The sequence below is a fragment of the Scomber scombrus genome, chromosome 1, assembly GCF_963691925.1.
Source record: "Scomber scombrus chromosome 1, fScoSco1.1, whole genome shotgun sequence".
NCBI classification, from domain to species: domain Eukaryota; kingdom Metazoa; phylum Chordata; class Actinopteri; order Scombriformes; family Scombridae; genus Scomber; species Scomber scombrus.
In genome coordinates this window covers 16,754,224-16,781,537 of record NC_084970.1, presented here as the reverse complement: position 1 = coordinate 16,781,537, position 27,314 = coordinate 16,754,224, and the positions used below count along the sequence as shown (strand labels likewise).

The window sequence follows — 27,314 nt, the reverse complement described above, 5'->3', positions numbered from 1 at the left end:
GAGGCTACTCCTTTTCTTTAGGGTCTGAATCAACATTGGGACTCCCCAGTTTCTTCATCCCTCTTCGCTGAGCCAGGCTGGAGGACTGAACAGGCTCCAGGACTGGAGCAGGAGCACAGCGCCTCAGAGCAGAGTAGGTGGCAGACAGTGCCCCCTGGTGGAATTAAAAGAAACCATATTATATAATTTTAACGCTTGCCTGATCCATCCAACAACTAAATAAGTGGCAGACAGCGCCACCTGATGGACAGATTGAAAAACACACAGAAAAGTTACATGGCAGAACATCTCACTCGCACTAACATGAATACTGTTTTAAAACCAAAAATATCTTAACAGAATCTACCAGACTTATTCAGCACAAGAGAAGGATATCATATACATATATACATGCTGGCACATACAAACACTTACAAATAATTCACACAAATTCACACAATTCACAGTAAACATCCAGAGAACAGCATTTAAAAGAAATATTGATTTTGCCAGTTGATATGCAAAGTGTGTGTTGACCACTTAAACTATTCTTAAACTGTTCTTTTATGATTAGGATATAACATGGATACATACAGAAGTATTGAAATACTGAGAAAAGCAAGAATCTGGTCTAATATTCTGGTGATGTTTATAGTTTATCACATAAAACTGTCAAATGTACTGTAAAGTTGCAGTTTGAGTACAACCATTGCAACAGTTAAGTGTATAAAGTATTATTGAGTTTAATAAATTATATATAGACCTTTTGGATAGCAATTATCGCTCTGCTCAACTATAATTTATCAAAGCATGTTCTCTTTCATAAGAAAGAGAACTGAGTTTTAACTTGCAACTGCTAGCATGTGTTTCACTCTATTATACTAACTTTTTTTCCTCAGTGTGTATGGTATCTTCATAGGTACAGATATTAATATTAATAATTTTGTTTTTATTGCAATCTTCATGCTTAAGCACGCACGCACGCACGCACGCACGCACGCACACACACACACACACGTGCACAGGTCTGACCTTGACAGTGAGTGCATCTTGTCTGGAGAGAACTCTGTCAGAGAGCTGGTCTCTCTCTACAATCCAGGGATGGCGAAGAACCTGAAGAACATCACAATGAAAATTATTTTCTAATGTTTTCTTAACAACTGCCCCCAATGGTGACACAAAACAAACAGCAATGCTAACATACTGTATATATACTAGAACATCTGTACATACTGTTTGGGATCAGGGAAATGATTTGATGTTAAGTTTGTGCAAAATTATTTCCTCTATTCTTTATTGTCTTGATCTTTGTTGATCGTTCTATATTTGAATAATAATTGAATATATTATTTGTAATGTATTTGCTAATTTTTCCTGTTAATGGTCAAAACTACAGTGAAATCTAAAACCATAAATACAACTAATAGTGTCAATGGTGACCTTTAGCCTTATAAAGCATTATAATGTAAGTCAATAGTACCTGGGGGGCAGTCAGGCGCTGGTGAGGATCCACGTGGAGCATTTTAACCACAATATCCTGTTAAACATATGCAGACATACACATGTGATACTAGTATATTAGACACAGTACAGTACATGTACCATGATGTAACACAACCATTTTGTGTCTATATCTATAATAGAAAGCATTCAAATGTAACCTTGGCAGAATCTGACACCAGGTCCCAGTTTCCTCCTGTGATAGTGAATTTTCCGCAGCCAATTTGAGCCAGAATTTCCTCTGCTGTGTCCTCAGAACTGCTGGCAAATGGGCTAAAACTGGGTAACAAAAACACAAAATTAAAGAGAGCAATCCAAAGTTCAAGTGAACTATGTTAAGAGAGAATGAGTTAGATTGCAGAGAGTTTTTTTACAGTCTACAGTTGGTTTGAAGAAACCTTTGAAATCATAAAATGTGGAGTCTATAAATCCTACTGTAGAGAGGATGTTTATTTGAGAAGGGCACCATATGTGGTTTATTGTTATCTTCCCCATTATTCAACCAAAGGCATTTACACAAAACATATATTCTTGTTTAAAGCAGCAAGGTGACATTTCTAACAGAAGGCAACATCACATACAGTTGCAGCAGTCTTTTTCAGTTTTTTATGTTTTTACAATTTAGACTGACCCAGCTATCATGGTGTAGAGCAGGATCCCCAGGCTCCAGATGTCACAGGCTGCATCATAACCCTGCTTCCTCAGAACCTGCCCACACACAAACACACTCAGTTAATTTCAGTTCATGATGAGATTAGTTTTTGTGATTATTTTCAAATGTATTTCTGATAGCTGTTTGGCCATTTATGTGTGTGTTGGTGATATATTAGATGATTATTAATATGATTGCTGATAATATACCTCAGGAGCCATGAATGTAGCGGTGTAACAGGGGGTCATCAATAAGCCATTTTCAGCCCTTAGCTGCTTGGCAAAGCCAAAATCGCATATTCTGATGCATTCTGGGAGTCCTCTGTCATCAGAATAGCGAATGTTGCTGGGCTTCAGGTCCCGATGCACGACCTGAAAAAAAGAAAGACACAAACAAAAATGTGAGTATTTTCACACATTAGCACTTTTCAGTAACTAACAGGCATTTTGCAACTGTTTGTTTCTGTGTTGCATGTCCTTCTCTTACAGAGAAAATTACATTCTACAAGGATGCATTTAGGTAACATGTCTGGGTACATAAAAACAATCGAGATATTGCAATGTAATCTTCAAAACCAGACACAGACTGTATTATAACCAGTTTTTGGTATTTTATCTTATCAATCTGTTTTTCTGGCTGTGACTGTCCATCTTACCCCCTGTGAGTGTAAATATTCCACAGTCTTGGTCAATGTGCAGATGATGTCTGAGGCATCTTTCTCTATAAAATTTGGCACCGTCAATACTCTATCCAGCAGCTCATCTCCTCTCAGTAAATCCTGCACCTGGAATACAGTCTGGCCATCGTCAAACACCTACAGGTAGAAGTGCATACACACACATGCATGCACGCACACACACACACACACACACACACACACACACACACACACACACACACACGCACACACACATATGCATACCAACACACACATGAAAAATGAAAAAACTGTGATTATCAAAGTCTGAAAATTCATATTATGCTTTAAATTGACTTTTCTTTGCCACTTCAACTTATAGCAGACCAAGTTCTGCAGTTCCATTTGTCTCTCTATGCAGCACTATATGTGAGGAGTGGGTGTGTTACACTTACATCCTTCAGTGTAATAATATTTGGATGCTGTCCATATCTCAACAGAATCTCAATCTCTTCTGATGGATCTTTCCTCGCTCTTTCAATAATCTGACAAAAACACAGAAACACACAACATATGTTGTAAAAGACAACCAATTACAATATCTGGAAATGGCCAAGATGCCCAAAGCATGTTGTTTGGGTGGCTTCATTCAATACTCCCAGCTTTTCCCACATTGTATCACTTACTCAGCGTATGCAAAGTTAAGAGTCATTATGAGATTACTATATTATTGCTGAAATATTGTCTTAAACAAGATACTTTTGGTACCTTGTGTTAGGGAATTTTCCATATTTGGGGTCAAGCATGGACATTTACGTCACAGTAAAGGCTTCACTCTTGGCATAAAGACATACTGTCTCTCTCCTTGAGATGGTGACTGGTGGTGGTCTGTGGTGTTTTGGGAAATGCAGGAGTCACTTTGATAACAGTGTGGCACCCAAGGTCAGAGGATATGACTGTCTGACTCCCTAAACCCACAGATGGGTAACAGTGTTTCCTTGTTTGTAGAATAACGAACCAATAGGCTAAATCCATTACTGTAGATGCATTGAGTATGACCATTTATAGGCATCGAGTATTGGTGGTACTGTCTGTGAAGGCTTAAAGACTGCACAGGGGACAGTTTCCTCAGAATCGTGGTGGCATCATGCATCACACAGCTGTATTGATAATGCTTTGATTCTCCTTGGCCAAGCTTCAATAAACACTTTCAGTGTAAGACATCCTGGACTCCTGTACACTTTTCTCTTCTGCTGAGGTTAACCATTGACAAACAAATTCTCCATAACACCTTGCACCAAAGTGTTTCATTGGCCCTGATAATGACCATAACTGAAAGGTTTAGAAAACATCTGCACAATTTTTATATCTCAATAAGTTATAGTTTATGTTTAATGTCCACTACCTTCACTGAATACTCCACAGCAGTAACTCTGTGCAGACATCTCCTGTAGACAGAGGTTGCTGTCTGTCCAACTTCTTCCTTCAGCTCATAAACATCACTGAAGGCCACATCACCACGGACATGCTACAGGGAACACACATTATCATATAGACGCAAATATATGTATTTCTTCTATAACATTCTATATATATACACACATATGTGATATTTAGCTGTCATTAATGAGTCAGTAATTGCTTTGTTTAGCAGTCAGGTCTCTGGGATATACAGTTGACAGTGATTCATGAAGGTAATGTTTGGAAAGGTCAGCATCACTAGACAGCCACTCATTTAATTATTCAGTCTGTTTTATTATTCATTACTTTACTCATCAAACAGTCACCAATTCAATGATTTATTTACAGAGTTAATTTGTTATTTGCTTAGTAAATGAATGAGTCATTTAAGTTCATGAGGAGTTAAGTTCATTTCTTAAATGCCTATATACCTGTGCTATGGGGTTGATGTTGTTCACCTCCTGGCGGGAAGGCGTTACCGTGGCAACACTAGGCTCCTGACTTTGATTAGTTGCCACGAAACTGAAACCACGAAACAACTGGTGTGTGTTTGCGCTAGGAGGGATGCCAGGGGAATCTGGAGAGGCAAAGACACAGATACAAACATGTCGACGCAATGTGTATGGGAAATGTATGGGAAATGTATGTCTCTTATAGAGCATCATCAACTACTTCATCAATAAACATAACAGTGTGACATATCAATAAGTATCCTTGTATGTGTAGGTTGTGTATGTTTTAGTTACCAGTGGGCGTTCTGGAGGTGAACTCGGGGTCAAAATGAAACGTGTCCTCAGGTCTGCCAACTGTTGGTTTGAACGGAGGCCTCATTTCCTTCCTGTACAATTTCTACAGAAAACACAACAGTGATCAATATCATCAACAACAATTAGTTTACCCACAAAATGACACACTGTGACAAAACATAACATATAAGTCATGGTGACACTGTGTGTCAGCAAAAACTTCACTTTCCTTCCTCTAAATTGCTATTTTAATACTCACTAGATATAATATAAACAATGGAATAGAGGTTGTCCCACCAACTTTTTTGGTGTATCTCACAACATACTAAAGCTAGTTTCATATAGCCATGTATAATGAAATATGATACAGCATATTCATCTTGAAATATTGTATGGAGGGCAAACAATAGTGCACATTAGAAGTATAGAAGAGAATATAATATAATACAAAACAAAACGTGATACTCCATACTAGACTGAAAACCCCTCAGTGATGAGAGTACTATGGGAGACACCTGTATAATATGTAATGTTATTTGAAACTGTTGTATATGCATCCTTTAAGAGTCAACATTAAGTATACACGTTTTTAGTTACTTAAGTGTATTCCCGAAAATGTCCTGCAGGAGTCGCCATTGCAATGTCAGTAGGTTTCCTGCTGTGAATTGTCTATCAGGGTCTCTTTGAGTAATCAAGCATATTTACTAACTGTTTCAAAGACTACCAGATTGTTAAAGTTAGACCATTATCAGTAGTACATGTTTTTATTTGATATTTCAGGAGTTGAAATTCTTGGTGGATGCATCTCCACTGAGAGGGTGAGGATGCCGGGTTTGTCAGTTTTTGTCAGCTTTAATGATTCGAGTGTCACAGAGAAAAAATTTAAACAAATTCCTGATGGATTACAGAGAAACCGTGCGGCCTGATACAGCACATTAATTGAATAAGCATAGTGTAGAGGAAAGGGTAAGCCGTTTATTGATGACTTGTCACATCAAGCCATCAACACCATCTGTAAATGGAAATGTGGTGTTTGGCAGCAAAGCAAGTAGATAGTGTGTAGTGAACAGTGCAGTGAGAGCCACTGGTGAGGGTGGAGATTAAAAGGCAAAGGATTTTGTTAGAAATGACAGCCTCACAACGGCAAATAAACATGAGTCACTAGAATGTCCAATTCAGAACATTCACGATGAAAAGGAATGAATGTAACAGTGTGACCATGCAGCTATGTAGATATGCATAAGGGGGAACTTCAAAATCAATAACAATGATGTTTGACAAACTACTTGTTTAATTATTCCTTTTAAGCAGAGCACATCCAAGGAGTGGATGTCAACGTTAAATTATGATAGCACAGGTGATGTCTGTAGCCAGAACATTTGCACATGAGCAAACATTCTGTGATAAAGGGTATTAAATATAAGAGGATTAGTATGTTATAATAAAGTTGGGCACGGCAGGCAGAATGGGAAGTTAATGATTTCGCCACTAGCAAAAATCACTAGCAAAATCTCTGCTAAGGATAGTTAATGATTCATGATTGTGGGGAACTCTTTAGGAAGTAGATGAGAGTACAGCAACAACACTCACTACAGTATGATTCAGGTCTGTTGTCATTTGAATACATTTTTTTTAAATTTCACCCTAGTCAATAATCTGAATAATGCATCTCAGAAGTACAACTTCAAGGCAGCAACTGTACACATGAAAATATTATTCAGAATGCTTGAGCAACCAGTGTAGCTGTTGGTTATAAGACAGAGTATTTACTTAAGGACCTATTCCTCAATTGTAGCTGACGTTATAGTGTAGGATACAGACCTAGATCTGTTCTTATTTTCTCTAGCGTTGTTAACAAGCCAGCTTTCTTTTAAGCTTATCTTATAATGCAATGTGTGTACAAGTGCCTAATACAAGTTCATAATACTCTTTTAGAGGATTTCCGCGCTTGAAAAAACAGCAGCACTCAACAGAATATTCTTCATAAATTGTACTTACATTCCAATCTATCGATGCAAAGAAACGATGTCTCTTTATTTCTTCCACTCCCTCTGGACCTGCACCTATGAATCACACAGTTTGGGACAAATTAAGAGAATGATATCAATGTGCACACCTACACAGAAAAATTACTGGAGTGAAATAAAACTTCATCAAAACAGTCAGACAGATTTATTATACACTGCTAAATTTCCAAAAGACCTCCATGACAGTTTCAACTGTGCTCAGAAATTTGTGACATTAAATGTTTTGCTTCATGTCAGAGGAAGATTATTGGTAGACTGGAAGCTGTTAATATTATGCTTGAACTTCAATCTAGCGTTTAAAGTTACATTTTTCCCAGTCAAAATGCTTTACTGCTTTCTGCGGAACAGCCATTATTTGTATAATACCAGTTCACCACATTAACACAGGTTTAATAGTCTTAACCTTCACATCAATATGTGTGAAGTGTCCAGTTTTTACTGACTCAGTTGCTGTATGACTCTAATGTTGCTCTAAACTACTGTTTTACCATTATTCTGAAAACATACGTATTTGCCAATGTTAACTTTTAATGTATACAGTACCTAATCGATTAGTAGGGTTCCTCTTGAAGAGAGCTCTTAATAAACTCTGCACTTCAGGGCTGAGGAACTGTGGCATTCCCAATTTGGCCCTTCACAGACAAGAGAAGAAACAGTTGTTTACTAATGCTGGACCTAATAACATATTATTTAGTGTTGGCTCAGTTTGACTTAATTAGTCTGTTTATCCAAGTATAGTGGGATATTCATAAAAGCAGCTTATCTAGAATGAACCTTTACTGAGGATTCAATCATTATTCAAAAGAAAATCAGCACAGAACTGCAGTTAGTCAGAGGGAAAGAGTAGATAGATAAGACATTTTGAGGAAAGGACTTAAGTGTGGCCCAGATGCAATAATGTCCCATACATACAGTTTACGTCGACAAACACTTTCACCACATTCATGTACATTGAAAATTAGACTACAAGACACTATTAAAATATCAGAAACACACACAAAAAATGTGAACTTTGTTAAACAATTTATCTAAAATTACAAAATCTATATCCAGACTGTCATGCATAAAAAGGCTTTCAGAGTAACGATAACTGTTAAAAGGTGGAAATGGTCTTACTTTAGAATAAGCGCCATTGTCTCCTTTCGGTCTTTTCCCTGGAATGGTAATGATCCTGTCAACATTTCAAACTGTAAAACAAGTGAGAACAATGATCAGAAGACATAGCAGTTCATCAGTGGGAGGGGTTGTGAAGCTAGCATTCAGACCTCAAGTACAGCCAATGGTACCTGAGGGTGACATTATAAATGAATTAGACTGTTCTGAAAGTGTGCACTCAATAAATGCTGCATCAGTGATTTTATTTGCTCTGAATGAAAAAAGATGTGCCTTGTATTGATAACCACATTAGCTACTTTAGCGATTGCCTGTGTCTTTTAGGTGTGTCTTTGGTAGACTGCACTCGCTGTTACTAATATATGTTATTCAACAAGTGTGCTATTGTATGATCATGATCAAACAATTTCCCTATGTTTCTTTATTAACATATTTTATTAATACTTTCATCAGATAATCAATTTGCCATAAAATATTGCTAACCAGTTTGTCACAACACAGTGAAACTTTTGACCTTAATCTACCCCAGGAACTTGTCAGACTGCAACTACTTGTAAAAAACTTTTCTGCCCATATTCTCATATGAGAGTTATATTCTCACAGTAATGGTGCTCCAAGATAAACACCAAGCAGAGGTCACAGTGAGTGTAGTAGCAGATAACAATGCAAATATGTGTATTTTTTATTTTATTCTATAGTATTGACCAATGAAAATTGCATTGTTAAAACAGAGAGGCAATGTGTAACTATTAAAATATAAAATAATACATGTAGTAAAGAATAGATGTTAATAACAGGTAACACAACATTAATTATACGTTTATGTAGAATATTGTCAAAATGTCTAACATGAAAACAGAGCTAAACTGATTTTTTAAAATGAATATGGAAAAAGGGAAACATTGTCCTGCTAAAGATGAATGACGCACATAAAGCAGTTCAGAGACTTTTAGAAGTGGCAGCAAATCAGCTTTAAGCTTTCTGCTTGTCCATTGCGGTTGACATGCATCTTTTTCCTAGCAATTCAGCTATGTATTTAGTTAGTTAGTTATAATATTTGTATATTCTAGCCAAGGGCAGATTGGGGTTACACTTTTCCCTAGTGCCCCAATGTAGCTGCCAAGTCTCAGTGAATACTAACCTCCTTTTCAGTATTAGTAAAATAAGCCATCGGCTAACAAAACAAGCACAATCCAGCAGATGCATGATAACTGAAAGTGATGGGGCCTAATCTGCCAGATATAGTGATTAAGCAGCTTTACTCCCTCAAGTAAGCCAAATTAAGAACCCAGTAGACTGACACATTATCTAATAGATAAGACTTTGGCTCATAAGATATAGTATACTCATGCCTTCAATTTTCACAACAAAATCAGGCATAACATCCAAGTCAGCCGGTAAGGCAATTATACCGGTGCATATTAAAAGTGAAAATAAGCTGTCCAAGTAAAATAAATTATTCTTACCATAAGTACCCCAAACGACCACCAGTCAGCACTCTGTGTATGTCCTCTCCTGTTGACGACCTCTGGAGCCATGTACTCTATAGTTCCACAGAATGAATATGCTCTTTTGTCATGGTCGATGGCTTCCTTACTCAATCCAAAGTCTGAAACAAAGAGAGACAGAAATAAACGGGAACAAGGTAAGAGAGAAGATGGACACAAAGACAGAATAAAGGATTGTTTACAGTTGGATACACTGACCAGTTATTTTGATGTGTCCATCTTCATCCAGAAGAATACTGTTGAGAAAAAGTCACATTATATATTAAAACACAGTTTTAAAAATGAATTAATAAAACAAATAGAAAAAAGCAGACTGTGAAAACATACTTTTCAGGTTTGAGGTCCCTGTAGATGATCCCCAAACTGTGTAGATGGTCCAAGGCAAGGGCTAACTCTGCAAGGTAAAACTTAACATCCTCTTCTGTGAACATGACCTACAACAAATAAATATATGTGGATATATTAAGCACTTCCAATACATAAACTAAAATAAGGACACAAAGAAACAACTGGATGCAAACTTAAGCTGGTCAAACAGATGACACATGAAAAAACAGAGAAAAACCTAACCATCTTATAAAAATAATCATACTCTTGTCAATGTTCTTAAATGTGATGATGTGTCTCCTGGTGATATTGATTATTCTGTACTTGTTTAATACCTCTGAACAGTAAAAAACAAAAACAAAAAAAACCCATTTATTTATCAGTTGGGCGATTCAGTTGTGTGTTCTTTCTTTGCTCAAGAAAAAAGAGTCTGCACCTAACTGCAGAAAAAATACTATTTGGTTCAGACTTTGTGACACTGATGGAAAAATGCTGAATGTATCATGTTAAAACATTATCCAGTATGGTCTTTGTTTACTGAGGCTCAAGCATTAACAGGAAAGAAATAAAGGTGAGGGTCACATCAGCACTGCTTGCACAAGAAGAGATGGCAGGTGTATTCACTTCTGATGATTCTGCATCAATGTCACACAGTCAGTAACAGACCTTGACAAGAAAAGGCTTGTAATTTTTTTTTGCGGGGATGTGGAAAGTGCAAGGGAACCTAACAGACATCAAACCTACCTCCTTTGACAGACGAGTGAAAAGGTCTCCTCCCCGGAGGAAGTCTAGGATCAGATAGAGCTTCCCTTCTGTCTGGAAGGCTACACACACACACACACACACACACACACACACACACACACACACACACACACACACACACACACACACACACACACACACACACACACACACATACACGCATATCAGTAACAACACATTGAGGCTATATTGCTGCATTGGGGTTGTACTGTATTGTGTTACTCTGAGGATGTATTCAAAGTTTAAAAAAAGGTATTGGAATTACAACTTTCCAACTCTTCTTTATATAGACAAAGTATCCAAAAATTTACTTCTTTTACACAAAAACATTTACCTCGTTTCTTACATATGAGAATGAACTATGATTTCAGAGAGACAGAAATTCAATATATACAAACTAGACTTACCATAGTGCAGTTTAACTATAAATGGATGGTTCACTTCTGCCAAAATATCTCTTTCCATCTTGGATCGCACACGATCCCGCACTAAGACAGTCGGGAAAGAATGTGTTCAGTAATATTCAGTTATGTTTTATCTTAGTCCAGATAAATTATGACAAGCCTCTAATACCATGACAAGAGTATGTTTTGTGAGGTGATGAAGCTGCATTTACTTAATTGAAAAATGTAAATTGAATTAGATCTATCCCATGGCGTTGCTGGTCTATTGTGCAGTGAAAACTACAAAAACAGTGTTATTGCAGCATCTGTCTCCTTGACAAGATGAAACCACAACTATTTCAATTCCAGGGGTGCAGGTAAAGAGGATTAAGGCTTGTACAAAGACACTGAATCAGCACATGACATCTCAACCTGCTTTTATAGCACATCCTTGTTTATAATAATCTCATTCGTCACAAACCACTTTATCTGTATCCAAAGTACAAACTAACCTCTTTTCGCCTAAATCCTTCTCTGAATGTAGGACACTCTGGGAGTTCAAACAACCATACATTCTTTATCATTCCCATGCAAAACCAATACTAACCATAACAAATTTAACATATTACCACTCAGAGGCCATTGTAGTGCAAGGTTGTTGAAAGATTTTGTTATTTATTTATTTTCAATATAGACACAGGGGTAGACTAAAATAACATCCAAGAACAGGCCGTACTATTTGAGTCTGGCGCCACAGGCGTAAAATCCTCTATGGACACTTCTCTTTGTTCACTGTTCTGTTGCTTAAAGCTTGGCTTCTAACAAAACCATAATACATACTTGGGATTTTTTTTAACGTTATTAAACTTGTCATTTTTCCTTAATTTCTCAGGTGTCCAAAAAGTGGGTGCATGAGCCAGTTTGCCTCAATAAAACTTTTCCCCATTTTTATTGAAATATATATATATTAATAAAGACATTGTTTATTTTTTTCAATCAATAAATTACTTAACCCAATTAGACAACTGTTAGATATATAAAACTATTAATAGTTCATTGTATCTCACATTTAAGCTTTTAATTTTATTGTTGAGCTTGCCATTCTTTCCATATACAACTGTGGCCTAATTACCTTTCAACGTGGCCTTCTTCAGGACTTTCATGGCATACAGTTGTCCTCTGTCCACTCCTCTGATCTTTCTCACCAGAAATACCTGTAAAATCATCACCGTCATCCATCAGTGTCATTATCATGTTTACTAAGACAATTTTACAGCTATCAGGTAAGTGTAAATTTGTGAGTTTAAAACATTAAATAAAACTACTTAACAACTAGTTAACATTGAAAAACAGCATTGACTAAAAATTAACATATAAGTTATCAGTAATTCACCATAATAGACTTATATACTGTCTATTATGGGTTACTAACTAAAGACAGGTATTACACATTAATTAAAGAGGTCTTTACACATGTTTTAAAGACCATACCCAACTGCTATCTTAATGGCTGCCACTTCAACACCGACCTTTACCCGCAATTTGTATTGATATGTAAGTGGCACACACGTCTCATAAAATATTCACATAAATAGAATACTGTTACTGTGTGATGGTTAATCTTTAGCTATGAACACACATGGTTGCCAAATAGTTATTAAGTGAGCGTATAGTGAGCTATGAAATCATGTTATCTGTGGCCTTGTAAAAATATCCACTGGCCCACATCTGTGGACTCATGTCTGCCTCATGCAAACATACCAACAATTCAGTGAGCCTTTAATAATTCAAATATACTTAGTGAGCTGTGGCATGAAACAGCTGTCACACCAGCCAATCTAATAATCTAATATTAATATTATAATAATTAAGAATGGATGTCTTATCATCAGCAAATGATTACTGTTAAAGCATCAGTTTCAGCTTCTTCCAACCCCTCAATGAGATATTACACTACATGCTAAATTCACCTATTCACACACACACATTCATAAGCTGATCGCAGATGCTGCCATGCAAGGTGCCAACCTGTTCATCAGGAGGAATTTGTAATTCTCATTCACACTCAAACTGACACACCCATGGTACAGCCTTCGGGAGCAATTTGGGGTCCAGTCTTTTGCCCAAGGATGCTTTGACATGTGGACTAGAGGAGCCAGGGATCGAACTGCTAGTCTTCTGATTAGTGGATGACCCACTGTACCTCCTGAGCCACAGCCGCCTTGTTTGAGAACTTGAATAGGAGCAGCCTGGTTCCAATGACTTGGGCTCAAAACTGTAGCTGCATTAATGCCCGTTGATTTGTAATGACACTTTCAACAATCACATAAGGGTGTAATGGTGAGGTGTCCATATGCTTTTAGCCATATGGTGTATGTGTGAAGTTAAAATGTTGTTATGAAAATGTTGAAGTCACACTTTACAGGCAGTGCAAGTGGTGCTACCCCACTGCAGCAAATTAGCCTGGAGAAAGCCTGCAGGTGTAACGGGTTATCATTTGGCTGGTAGTGTCAACACTGATCTTGTCTTTTTTTTTTTTTTTTAAATCTCTATCCCTGTACTCTGATCACATGGATTTGTCAACTCTCTTTTAAGTGGGTTGTGGTTAGAGCTATCCAGGCCTAAATGATTATGGTTAAAATTTTAATTTTGTACCTTTCCATAGGATCCCTGTCCCAGCACCTTGAGCAGTTGGAACTGAGAGGGGTCTGCCTTCTCACAGCCCTCTTTAACATGGTGGCTGATGTCAATCTCCTTCAATATGCTGTTATCCTGAAGACATAGAGGGAAATGCCACTATTAGTTTGTCTTTACACATTAACAAAGAAAGACAGAGCAAACAAAATAGCTAAAAAACTGAGATTAATACATTTTACATCTCAGCAGTTTTGAGATGTAACATGTAAATCAGTCTCTTACAAAAACTTTTCCACATCAAGGATTCCTAAACAGTCACAAATTCGACCAAGGACTCCTATTTAATGAGATATTGTACTAGGACCCACCATCTGATACAATTTTTGCTTTTTAGATGTTTTATCACAGTAAATGTATGAAACCCATGATTAAAATAGTTATACAATCTGTCATTTTGTTTCCTATGGATGGAATTATATTGAAGAAAAAAAGATTCCCCTTTTTGCTGGGGACCCCTGCAACCCTCTCAAGGACCCATTGGGGTTCTCGGGCCCCACTTTGAGAACCACAACTCATACACACACACACATTCACACACACAGACGCAAGGGACTCTGGTTATGTATAAGCCATTATGTTATTGCTGGAGAGGTTTGGGCTGAGGTCACCAGCAGTGATGCATAGTGTAAGCTGCCTTATTCAGCCTGTTCAGTCTGCTCAGTGAAGCATGTGATCAACTGCCAACCTGAGGCACAGCTTAGATTGGTCAGTGTGACAATATACTATGATTCTGTAAAGCTGTCAGTGTCATTTAGGAGTTAAGAGCTTGACATGCTGCTTTCAATCAGACATGCAACAATTACAGTACTTGGTAAACTTGGAAAGGTGATGAGGTTGTGAAATACATTTCTGTTGATAGATTCCATAAGTTTTATGCAAAGAAGCTTCCTTTCTAGTAAATTGTTGATAGAAAATATTTGATTTGATATATTTGATCTATTTTACTCCACTGAATAAAGGAATAAAATAGAGGGTTTCCTATTTGGGTTTGTTGTAGTGTTTCTTCATTTATTGCCATGTAGAAAAGGGCACTCTATGCTTTCCTTGTTTGTTTATCATCATATTTCTCTGTAAAAACACTTTGAGGCTTTACTCAGATCAAATCCCATCAACAGTATGTAATGTTTCTACGGTATAATGCCACAAGATCCATCACGCCACTTCTCAAGAGTCCACGTAAAGCTAGAAATAATCAAACCGTCACTTGGATTTGTTTCTGCCAGGACAACAAATTCTCTGATGCTCTCTTTGTGTCAGTGTTAATATTGTGTTAATAACATGCGCACACACATTTGTTTTTTTCCCCTGTTTAACTCATAACACAGCATGAAATGTGGTCTCAAATTCAGCCTTTTAGATTTATTTATTTTTTATTAAAACCAAGAAAATACTTTGCCAGTGAGGGAGCTGATAACAATTGTTTTCCAATGTAGTTTTTCTTGTTTTCTAGAAATGTGTATCAGAATCTTGAAGCAAAACCAAATAAGACAGATTGCTGCACTCCTATCTTACTATTGCTTGTATCTATTTTATTAAAATGTACATTTTTTCAGCTTGCCTTTTAATACCTGAGGGAGGTATAGCATCAAGCAGAGCTGCCACACATTAATCCTCAGTAAAATAAGGGAGGAAACTTGACAGCATAGCAACAGTGTAGAGCCCCGCCACACAATACACACAGTGATGAAGGATTTTCTATTACAATATTTTACAGCTTCTTTGACTTAATTATAAAAACAGCATGCAAATTCACTGAGCAAAAAACTCACTCATAATTTTTGGTTCAAAATATTGTATAGCATCATGTGTTTCAAATGACAGTAATTGCATGATGTAAATTAGGTAATGCGTCTTACATCAAGTTTATTAAAGTAACAAGTATGTGAACACCATTTATCTGAGATGACTATGTTCTGTGTAACTCTGTATTTGATTTAAGCTTTGTACTTTGTTTTCAATACAACATTTAGAGTTTAAATGTAATTTAGCTCTTTGCATTGCCAGTCAACGCTAATTTCATTATGCTGTTTGTCAACAGGAATCACCTGCTGTGATGTCACTGACTGGGGTGTGTCTTGAAGTAGGCCTATAACATGATTGAAAGTTTCATCCCACAGAGACTAGTATAGGAGGGGTTTTCCCCTCTGTGTGATTCATTAGCTTATTCACTAATAGGACAGAAGCTGTGATGTCCGTGTACCAGGTGGAAATAGGTTCATGGCTCTGATATCAACTTCCCGGATGCTGATCTGTAGCTGACCCCTGAACTCAGACCTTTTTCGTGAAAGAAGGCGAAAAGAGAACTTCCTCACATGAAGCATCAGAGCATCACATTACAGATATGGACTGTCAGCCAAACAGGTAAACAAACAAAAGCAAACAGACATTTGTCAGCCAGAAAGACAAACAGGTAGATAGCCTGTCAAGTTGATTCATCAGCATTCAGTCACAGCAAGAAACAACAGAGGTGGGGAGGAGGAGTCTATGTTCTATTTATATCTCAAACATACAGGTAGATGGGCTGAAAACAGCATACTGCCCCTCTCTCCCCAGCTGGTTTGTTTGGGCTATAAATAGACCTCCGCTGCTGTGGCCTCCACTGAATCAATCTGTCTGGATCCATTTATCTATCAACCTCCCTGCCTGTCTGCCTAGCTGCTTGTTTGCCTATTAGCCTGTCTGTCTGCCTGACTGTATTTCCATGTAGCCTGCCTCACTCACTCTCCATCAGTCTAAACAGTGCTGTTTCCTGGATTCTTGATAGACAGGAAGAGCAACAGCTGTAATGATGCAGCAATGACTCCTGAACTGCTCCACAACAACCTAAATAACACACATTCTTCCCACACCCATTCCCATGAGAGCAGACTCATCACACATATTCTCATCTAATGTGGTAGATGTGAGACAGATGCAGGGTTTTTTGGGGGGAGAGGGTGTTGGCCTTCATTTTCACACACACATTCACATGGTCCAACAGAATTGCAACACACACACACACACACACACACACACACACACACACACACACACACACACACACACACACACACACACACACTAATCTCTAGTTGACAGAAGTTTGCATAGCTCCTGGATGGGTGTCTAAACAGACTGACTAACCTCTAGTTGACAGAAGCCTGTGCTGTTCTTACTCCTTGCTGCCTTGTTCTTCAGGTAGATTGAAAACCATCTCCGCACAGTGAATTTACGCGTGCTGGTATCCATGGCAACGAGCAGACTTATGCACCTATCCCATAATGAAGGACATCTCCCCGCTGTGGGGGGTCCTGAGGTAAAGACGCAGAAACAGTGCTTTTATTGGTTATCTATTTGTCCCGCAGTTTCTCCATTGGCCCATCCTCAATGCAGTCGTCGCTTGATAGTTTCCCCATCATTCACATGCGCTGCTCGTCTATCTGCTAGGTTTCAGCCACTGCTCTCCCCTCCGTCTCTCAGCTGCAGTGGACGCCAGTGAAGCACGCAGTCAGTCAGAGTTGTAACAGAGACGCTAATCTACGCAGACAGACAGGCGGGTTGACGAACGGGGCAGGTGCTGCTGGGTCCGGGACTGTCTCGTGTGTTGCAGCAGGCTCACTGCGTGAGGTTGCGGGGAGAGGTGACGAATAATATCTGTTCCGCTGAATCAGGAGAGGTGTGTGTTTGAGCTGCCTCTTCCCTCTTCACATTTCTGTGCATGTGTGTGTGTGTGTTCATCCCCTGCTGCCTCCCCCTCTCCCACTCTCTCTGCAGAATAAGGGATTGTCACCAGTCACATTGTGTGCTGGCGAGCTCCAGACCCCTCCCTCCCTTATTCTCCCCTGTTCCTGCCCCTCACCTCCCTCTGTTTCTCCCAGCAGCATACAGCAACAGCTGGCGAGGTCACATGGTGTAACCCAGCTACCTCTCTGTATCTGTCCCTTCTCTCTTGCACCTACGTGACATCCAATGACACAGAGATGTAGAGAATTAAAAAACATGAGCAATGATTTTTTTTTTAAGTAAAAGATCATCAGCAGAGCAGCTGATGTGTGTGGAAAGTCCTGCGGCTCTGACTCAGTGACAGGACATCTGAATTCAATTCAATATTGAGGACTAGGACAGCAATCAAGTAATCAATAATGATGACAGAGACAAGGACAGCAATCACAGAGAGTACAGCGTGATCTGGTTGATCACTGGGAATGTGTGCGTGTGTGTGTTGGATCTGTCACATCAGCAGCTTTGCAGAACTGCAGTGTTACATAACAGGAGAGACAGAGAGGAAGAGAGATGGAAATAGAGACCAGAGGGAGTGAGATGGGTGGGTGGGTGTTTATTAAATGGAAGCAGGGGGCAAATCAGGACTGCTTCTCTACCTGAGTCAAGTGTCCAAAGCTGACCTGGGTTTTATTTATTCAAATGGTTTCACATTCTCAGATGCTCAAACTATGATCCCTAAACTTGGAACATCACTAAAAAGAGAGCCCATGGAGCTGTTTTTGTGTGTTCAACAGGATTTGGACCACATTTAGAGTATAGCTGGCACATAGTTACAGGGCATTTTAGCACTATGAAAATGTAATCAGATGTGTTTAGTCAATCTGCTGTGCTGTGTTGTGGGAGGAGATTCAGGATTATGGACTGGTGTCTTTGTCCAGACAGGATTATGACTGTGTAAGGAGATCACAAGATTAATATTCATACACTCAGTAGATATGGACAGACAGAAAGACAGCACTATTGCCACACTATTATACAACACCATCTAAGGTTAAATGTTAAATCCATCCTTAGAACAATGTTTGGGTGAAGATGGTCCTATATTTATTCACCAAGAGCTATTTATAGGTCCAATTCACTTTCAAATACACTACAATTACATAAAAAATGCAAATAGATACACTTATCAATATTGCAGGTTACTTAATCCACTGATGACTAGAGGACACACTGACTTGAATTGAATGCTTTATTGACATTAAAAAATGAAACAAAAAAATTACACCACAGCACTCAATAGTAGCTGTAATTACAACCTCATTGACCTTTCAATTTACAGTAAATTGTACACAAAAACAGCAACAAACAGTTCCTATAGCAACAAGTCATCATTTTAATAAAAAAACCCTCATCTTTTAGTGAATGATTAAATAGTGTTGATCAAAAAAGCATTTGCTACATCCTTGAAATACAAAACACAGTGAGTTATCTGCTTCTCATCTACTGAATATAAAGGACATAGATGAAAATTGAAGCATTTCCTGTACTGTATAAACTCAACCATAGTTTTAAGTCTACAAAGAGTAGTGGCACATAAGGACACAAAGTAGTATAAAACCATGTCCAACAGACTCACAAGATGCACACTTGGGGTTGACATAAACACAATCAATAACATGAAGAGTACCCTGCAGATTCAACACAGATACACATACAAAGGCTTCACTTGTTTGCTAACACCATCAAAGACACAGTGCAAAGACTGCCCCTCAGCCTGGCTGACCTCAACCTGCCATCATGCCCCCCGTTGGGCAATGGAAAGAACCTGCTGTGCACTGTCAGATTCATCTACTAGAAAGGGTCAGCAAGGGACATAATTCCATTAAAGTACTATACAGTAGTGGAGTTTCTGTATCCTGCTTCTTTTTTTTTTGTAGGATATAAAAAACACAATGCACTTAAAGATTTTCTTTCTTTTTTTTACAAACCTGTCACAGCCATAATTTTAATCCAACATTTCAAAATCTGATTGTATGATGCTATTTCTGACATATATGATTATTATCACTAAAGGGTATGATGTGAAATGATGTGAAGCCAGAGAAAAAAATTATAGTAAGTTAAAAATGTCTCTGTGTGTGCTGAATTACAGTACAACTGGCAAAGTAAAGACAGAATGCATTTGTTTCTGTACCTTTGTGTATATGTGCATGTGTAGGTTAAGGTTGTAGTGTGCTGTTGCATTGCAGTGTGCGTGCGTGTGTGTGTGTGTGTGTGTGCGTGTGTGTGTGCATGGTTCAAGGCAGAGGTGGGTAGTAAACTGGCTTGTCATGGTCACACACACTGAACCCAGATGCCTTGTCAACACCCATGGGAATGTCCCAGCCTCCCTTAGAAATGGTTTCCAGTGTGAACTCTTTCTCACAGTCCAGGAGGGTGAAGTCAGGGTGGAAACAGATCTCGATCTGGCCCAAAATCTGGACATCAGCATTCTGTCAAACACAAAAAACACAATTGAAACACACACACACACACACACGTGTAATATATATATATATATATATATATATATATATGTGTGTGTGTTTCTGTATATATATATATATATATATATATATTTATTTATTTTTTATTTTTTGAAACACACACACACACGTGTAATATATATATATATATATATATATATATATATATATATATTACACGTGTCTCTGTTTTTTGAAACACACACACACACACACACGTGTAATATATATATATATATATATATATTACACGTGTGTGTGTGTGTTTCAAAAAATAAAACGTGTAATATATATTACACGTGTGTGTGTGTGTGTGTGTTTCAAAAAATAAAAAATAAATAAATATATATATATATATATATATATATATATATACATACAGACAGACAGATAGTCACATACAGACAGACAGATAGTCACATAGATACTATGTATCTATGTATCATAGATATAGATAGATGGAATAGAAAAAAATATGAAAAAAAGAGGTTCATACCTTTGATGGATGGACACATTGGATCTTGGGTTTGACACCATAGAAGTTTTCTATGACTCCTTCAATTTGTGAAAACTACATAAGACATATAGAGCATAAAAAGATGAGAGGTTATAACTGTTACCTTATCATAACAAGGCACTTTCATCTCAGGATTATATTATTATGGTGGAGAGAATATAAACTGTAAAAAACATTGGTCAGATTTGGATTTTTGAAGACTGATATTCATAAAGACACTATTGACCAAATTAGCTCTTATTTTCAGCTTCTGTTCAGTGTCTTCAATGTTAGCTGTGTAAGCTGTAAAACATAAATTATATAAATAGACCTACTGAGTAGTATTTGTCTGAAGGGATGATGTCGAACTTCTTCAGGATGCTACAATAACAGAAACACAGATTTTCATCTGAGTCATTCATTTGATGCTTTTGTCCAGAGTGACTCATAATATGAATATAAAAGGTATCCACGTTTAAGTGAACTGGTGTATGGACTGATGCTATGTGTTGGTGTCAATGTGTACATGTCCTGTACCTATCCAAGTCCACTTTATGGTAAAGTTCCAGTGCCTTGCTGAAGTATTTATGTTGACTGTTGAGAGTGGCTGCTTTGGCTGCACATGTGCCATGTTTGTGCCACTCATACTTCCTGTTGAAACAGACAAACAAGGAGCAATCGGTTTTACTATCATCCTGTAAAAATGGAAGTGGAGAACACACTACGGTATATGATAATGATAAATCTCAATTTAATGACTGATTTCATGGAGTGGCTCCACTGATCAAAACACAGGGAATGAATAGCTACTCCACTACAAACCATGCCCATTATGCCATAGAATATAAAGGTCAAGGATCTAAATATCTTTCCCCTTGCCTCAGCTGTAGTGTCAGCAACTGCAGTCTATAAAAGTGAGGTCTTAAATGCATGATGATGCATGCCATTAGTCACAGAGAGATTAACAACTAGAAAATTAAAAGATTGACTGTTAAAATACCAGAATTCAACAGAAGCGGGGTTAAGTAAGTCAGGCCAACTCTTCTCCATGTCTGGCAGCAGGTCCTGAAAATACACAAAGACAAACACATTTGTTTTATCTATCGAAAGTTGGTCTACTATATCCCAAGTGATAATCTTTCATATATCTTCCAAAATTCTTATATGCCTTATGTTAGTTTTTCTTGGTTTAGTTTGCTGTAGATAAAAAGAACTGCTATTCTGAGGAGGGACGTATCCTCATGTTTCTTCTTTTTCCTGAGAGTTGCTTTCTCATTGGTGTCACTATCTTCAACTGGTTTGTTCACTTACATATCGTCTCAGTAAATTAAATTACTACTGATCTAACTTAACAGAAATGTCTTTGAATTTTGCTCCCAATTATAAAGACACATTTAGTCTGAACAGTGTTATACCTCTATTTCAGAAGGGTTGAAATGCCATGATGAATTGCAAAGAATCCCTTTATCTGGCCTGAAAAAGAGAAACATTCAAACCATTAGATATATCACTTAATACCTGCTACTTACTCACAATTTAACATTCATTTCTTCACCTAAACAATGTACAACTGAATGTGCTCATATAGTCTTTCAGTACAAATTAACAAAGGTCTGCCTTTTTCTGCTGAGGAAAGACATAACGAGTGGAAAGAGGGACTGCAATAATACCATGTTGTCTTGGGAGAAAATTATAAGACATTTAGAAATGCCAACATCAAGAAAATAGAAATTGGCTATGACAAAGGAAGCTATTTCAATCACTAAGCAACTAATCAGAAAACTTGTCATACCAATATCACATATTTTCACACAGTAAGGTATATGATACCAAATAACCATATATAGATCTGAACAAAAGAGTCTCATAGGACAGCTTAAAAGTGTGGTAAAAAAGCACAAAATAAAGGATGTGTGTTCTGTGTCTTACAACATGCTAAATAGGCTTGTGGCAAAAATGTAAAACATCCACTTTCCAAGGTCTGAGCTGGATCATATAATCATTCTGTATAATCAGTATTTAGGATACAATAAAAAATACCTAATAATTGTTTGCAACACCACACTGATACAGAACAGAACACACACTTACCACAACCCATGTAGTGTCCAGTAGCTAATGTTGGCATGACAGTGCTCCATCTGAAATTATTGACAATAATTGGACACTTATAACACAACACACTCAAGTAGCAGTGTCTTATTGAGGAGCAAACCAAAAAGCTGTTACAACTTGAATTATGGCACAAGAATAAATAGTCAGAACAAAGTAGTAACTGTTGGGGCTGCAACTAATGGTTATTTTTAATACAGATTAATATTTCAGTTGCTTATTTTTGTGACCAAAAACAACAAACATTAAGTTAAATATAAGTGGAAACAGAAGGCAAAAACTTAATTTTAGAAGCTGTAACTAGAAAATCGTGTTTGTATTATAAGTGTCTCAGGCAAATAAGGAAGTGAACAACAATGTTAATGATACATTGCCAAACACTAAATGAACAAAGTTCTACCTTTTGTCTGCTGAGGACAGACATAATGTTGAGTGGAAAGAGGAACTGCAGTAATACCACATGGTCTCGTGAGAAAAATATAAGACATTTAGACATGCCAACATCAAGAAACTAGAAATCGGCTATGAGAAAGGAAGTCATACCAATACCACATATTGTCACACAGTCAAGCATATGATACAAAACCACATAAGTCTGAACCATCAAGGAGTCTCTTAGGACAGCATAAAAGTGTGGTCTAAAAGCACAAATAAGGGATGTGTGTTCTGCGTCTTACAGCATACTCCCGTTAGAAAAGATTGCTTAATCCAACCAAGACACACCGCCAGTCTCATGACTGAGACATCACATGATAACGATTAAACGTTGAGTCAGTGAAACAGATTATTAGTAAACATTCTGAAAAAATACACAGGTAAGTCTTAAAATGGGATATCATGTTATTAAACAATAATCATATTTGTTGGATAAACTTTATATATTCACACTGCCCTCAACATATAATAGGATAACCCTTAATGTAAACCTTTGCAAACAATTTCTTTCCTCTTTAGAAATAGATTTAGATTTTCACTCTGACAGACAGATCTTGTTTATATCCATTGCTAATCTGCTTTGCTGCGGGGTTATATTCATCTTTACTGGTGCTGGAATTGACCAAATCAGACACAGACATAATACTCTGGCTGGGCAGAGACACAAGGTTAATGCAGGACAAAGAACGCTGCATATAAAAACACACAGAGGCTTCCCCACACTGACTGATGAGGCTTTAGAGATGAGTGTGACAACTGAAAGCTGAAAAATCCACCACAGGTTTGTTTATCATGATCACACAAGTGAAGTAAAAAACACTTTTCATCCTACAAATAAAATAATCATTGAAGGGTGTGTGATTAGAGCCAAATCTGGATCTGGTCCAAATAATTTGATAACTTGTCATATTAGGAAAAGGAAAGGCAAAGGTGCATCCCATTTAGGTTAACCAGTTCATGCATTCTGATATTGTGCATGCTTACTAACTAGCATGGCTTACTGGGATAAACATATTATTATTATTATTATTTATTTTTTACTAGTATTATTATGTCAAATTGTTTGTGGAAAATGAATAATACCTTGGTAAAAAAGTAAAATAAAAACAAAAGCTAATGGCAGAAAAAAACTCACACTACAGAAGGTGCTGGGCCAGTGGTGGGTCAGGATCAGCTTGGTCCACATGTGTCTGAAAAAAACACACACACACACACACACACACACACACACACACACACACACACACACACACACACACACACACACACACACACACACACACACACACACACTAAACTTTCGATGGATGTGCTTTGTTTATTATTTACATAGCCTGACAAAAAGGGAAGCATGCAATTGTATTCTTTTCTACATGTATGATTTTTCTGTACTTACGGAGCTGAAATCACAAAGGCAGAGGACAGGGCTGCTGCCAGAGAGAGCAGAAAAAAAGATCCGAGCCTCATCTCTGATCTGAAAAAGAAGCAGCTGCTTTTATCCAGAACTACTGAACATAAAAAACAACATTTCAAGGTATTTGCAACATCCATTAAAATAACATCCAAAGTGCAGAATTAAAGAAAAAAAACATTTGTGTCTGTAGAGAATTAATGCATTAACCTTCAAAGTAAATTTCTATTATAATGAACAGTATATTCATATATTTATGAAACCATGTATTATTACTGATCATGCTCACTGACTCACACAGGAAAGAGGTAAACAGGTTGTGGTTTTAGCTGGAGGAAATGACTGGTATCGATGACAGTGTGACAACTTTATCAGCAGCAAGAAGAAAAACCTTCAACCAGCAATGTCATTATCTCAAGTCAAGTCATGAAACTATTGTGCTAGTTTTTGATCTATTGTGCTTATTTTTTATGTTTATTTATTTATTTGTATCTTAATTTTATTATTAATTATTATCTTTCCATAGTTTTATCTCCTTATCAATTTTATTTGTCTATTTCTTTAGTCTTTTAGCCTCTTTCTTAACCTAATTTTAGTCCAGCTTTTATTAAACTTCATCTTCTATTTTACCTTTCTTTTGTCTTTTTAATCTATGTTAACCTCATTTTTTTTTAACTCTAACTTTTAATAAACCTTTCCTCTTATTCTCTCTAATTTTACCTATTTATTTCCACATATTTTATTTAAATGTTTTAACCATTTTTATCATTTCTATTTTTTCTTGCGTGCATTGGTCTTCAGTTTTGTCTTTAACTTGTTCTTTGTTTTACTCTTTTTTTAAATTACTATTATTATTGTTGTTATTTTTCCCTGTTTTTTATTTTTGTCATTTGTTCTGTCTTATTATCAGCTTGTCAATCAAATAACTGTAAAGCACTTTGAACTACACTATAAAAGGTGCTATATAAATACAATTTGATTGATTGATTGATTGATTGATTGATTGATGAAACAGATCTCTGAAGATAGACTCTAAATTATCAACGTCCAGTCTCTGGCAGTATAACCCCAAGAACATACAGCGTCCAGCCACCAAGTCATAATCTACTTCCTACAAACAGTGCAACGTTCACAACACCGCAGTGCAGATCACAGGGTGAGCGCTGTTATCACACTGCAATAAAAACAATGTGCATGTTTGGGGTGGGAGGACAAAACAAATGCATTAAAAACGGGAAAATGGAAAAAAGAAAAAACTGTCTGAACTGTACTGATCAGTCAAGACGTGTCAAAGCTGCAAAGTAACAGACAGCGACGGGCAATTTCGAAGTCGTTAGGCATAAAGAAATGGTTTTACTGTTAATTTAGGAGACACGAACTTGCTTCAATAAAACAAGGGAACTTTATTTATAGCACAGTACATATACTTAGAACAACTTCAAAGTACGTGTTTTAAACAATAATACTGATAAAGTACGCAGCGAAGTTAGTGAACACGATAGTTAGTCATAGCTAGAAATTCATTTTAACGACTCACTCACTCATAACAAACCTTGTCGACGAAGCACAACACACGCGGCGTAAAACTTTAAACCTCAACTGGCATCAGTTTAAACAAATGTAATACTTAAAACTCTCCTCACCTTATGCCGGATATGTTGTAAGAAAGACTCGTGGTTTATGGATCAGTGAGCATTTTACACAAGTAGTCTGTTGTTTATGTGTAGCAACGGCTTCACTTGTCACTACCTGCCTGTAGGCTCAACCAATCACGAGCGCCGTAAAGGTCATGCGTCATCACGTGGTAAACGTGGGTTGCTTGATTTACTGTCCGGACCCTACCGCCTGCTCCTTGTCCTGATGCCTTCTTATCGATGTTCTAAAACCTTTGACAACCAGTGTTCAGTCGTCTTACAACAGCTGGCCCTGTAAACACGCTATGATTTTAGGACAGTTTGAGGATAGATACATGACTTGCGAATCAATAACGTATATAGTGTTTTAAGTTTATAAGAATGAATGTACTTATGAATTCATTGCCATTCATAAGAACTTGTATATCAAAATTGTATGAACTGATTTCACTCAACTCAGATCTTACAAAAAATTGTGTGACAAAACATGCAATCTGATGAACACCATTTTAATGATTTAGGAGAGGGTATATACTTGATGCAAACAATGCGTGAAAAGCTTCAGAGCTTGATAAACAAATGGCCTCTGTGAAAATTGCAAGCTGTGTCCACATTGTGTCAGCAGAGAGTATCAGTTTGACAGTGTGTCTGTCCAAAATGTAATCTGTAGCCAGTTTTATTCACATGGTGTCCAACAATCAAACAACACAAATTTGGATTTGGATAATACCATGCACTATTATAGTTTACTGTACTTGTTCTGACAGAAAGTTGTGTATTCTTTTAAAAGCATCAATTTAGCATATCTTTCTCATGTTTTTTTTTTTTCATTTGAAGACAAACATTCAGCCATTTTACTCAATGTTTTACAATTTCATTTTAATGAGACAGGCCTAACTTATTAAGTGTATGAATAGCCCAGGGGTTCCTTTTAAATGAATGACTCATTATAAGCTGACATGTAAAATTAAGCATGTCAGGAAAGTAAAATGAGGAAGTAATTTATCTTGCCATGTCTCCAGTTACTGCAATGTCAGGAATGGTTGCCTTGAATAGTCAACATTTCAAAATCGGAAGAAACAGATTGACCATACAACAAGTTGTACATGTTCAACAGTGACATTTTTTCCCTAAAGTTGTTCAACTTGCTTAAAATTTACTGCAACTTTGTCACTCTTGATCTATGGTCTACAAACTTCTCACT

The 27,314-nt window shown here is 37.2% G+C and overlaps 2 protein-coding genes across 2 annotated transcripts; both read right to left on the bottom strand.

The window, feature by feature from the left end:
• Nucleotides 1-4: 4 nt before the first annotated feature.
• rps6ka2 (ribosomal protein S6 kinase, polypeptide 2) lies at nt 5-17,156 on the bottom strand. The gene is given in 23 exon segments (XM_062421716.1): nt 5-154; nt 1,012-1,092; nt 1,460-1,516; nt 1,641-1,758; nt 2,111-2,187; nt 2,341-2,502; nt 2,787-2,945; nt 3,224-3,313; nt 4,174-4,296; nt 4,661-4,806; nt 4,976-5,078; nt 6,974-7,038; nt 7,546-7,634; nt 8,119-8,189; nt 9,582-9,724; nt 9,822-9,859; nt 9,951-10,057; nt 10,695-10,774; nt 11,123-11,203; nt 12,231-12,312; nt 13,754-13,870; nt 16,919-17,108; nt 17,110-17,156. Coding segments are annotated over 23 exon segments (2,376 nt in total).
• A 1,576-nt stretch (nt 17,157-18,732) lies between these two features.
• Nucleotides 18,733-26,236, bottom strand: rnaset2 (ribonuclease T2). The gene is made up of 10 exons (XM_062421703.1): nt 26,120-26,236; nt 24,462-24,539; nt 24,201-24,255; nt 22,610-22,659; nt 21,934-21,991; nt 21,519-21,583; nt 21,056-21,169; nt 20,854-20,899; nt 20,519-20,593; nt 18,733-19,989 (listed from the first exon to the last, which is right to left on the bottom strand). The coding sequence occupies exons 2-10, from the start codon at nt 24,530-24,532 to the stop codon at nt 19,795-19,797; spliced, it is 729 nt and encodes a 242-aa protein (XP_062277687.1). The 5' UTR covers nt 24,533-24,539; nt 26,120-26,236; the 3' UTR covers nt 18,733-19,794.
• Nucleotides 26,237-27,314: the final 1,078 nt, after the last annotated feature.

What these genes read in the sequence shown, in the direction of transcription:
- rnaset2 (XM_062421703.1), bottom strand. Translation starts at nt 24,532, where the DNA reads ATGAGGCTCGGATCTTTTTTTCTGCTCTCTCTGGCAGCAGCCCTGTCC. An exon ending in CATAAAGTGGACTTGGATAG is followed by an intron (nt 20,900 to 21,055) that starts GTACAGGACATG and finishes CTGTTATTGTAG; the next exon opens with CATCCTGAAGAAGTTCGACA. An exon ending in CTTCAGACAAATACTACTCA is followed by an intron (nt 20,594 to 20,853) that starts GTAGGTCTATTT and finishes TGTCTTATGTAG; the next exon opens with TTTTCACAAATTGAAGGAGT.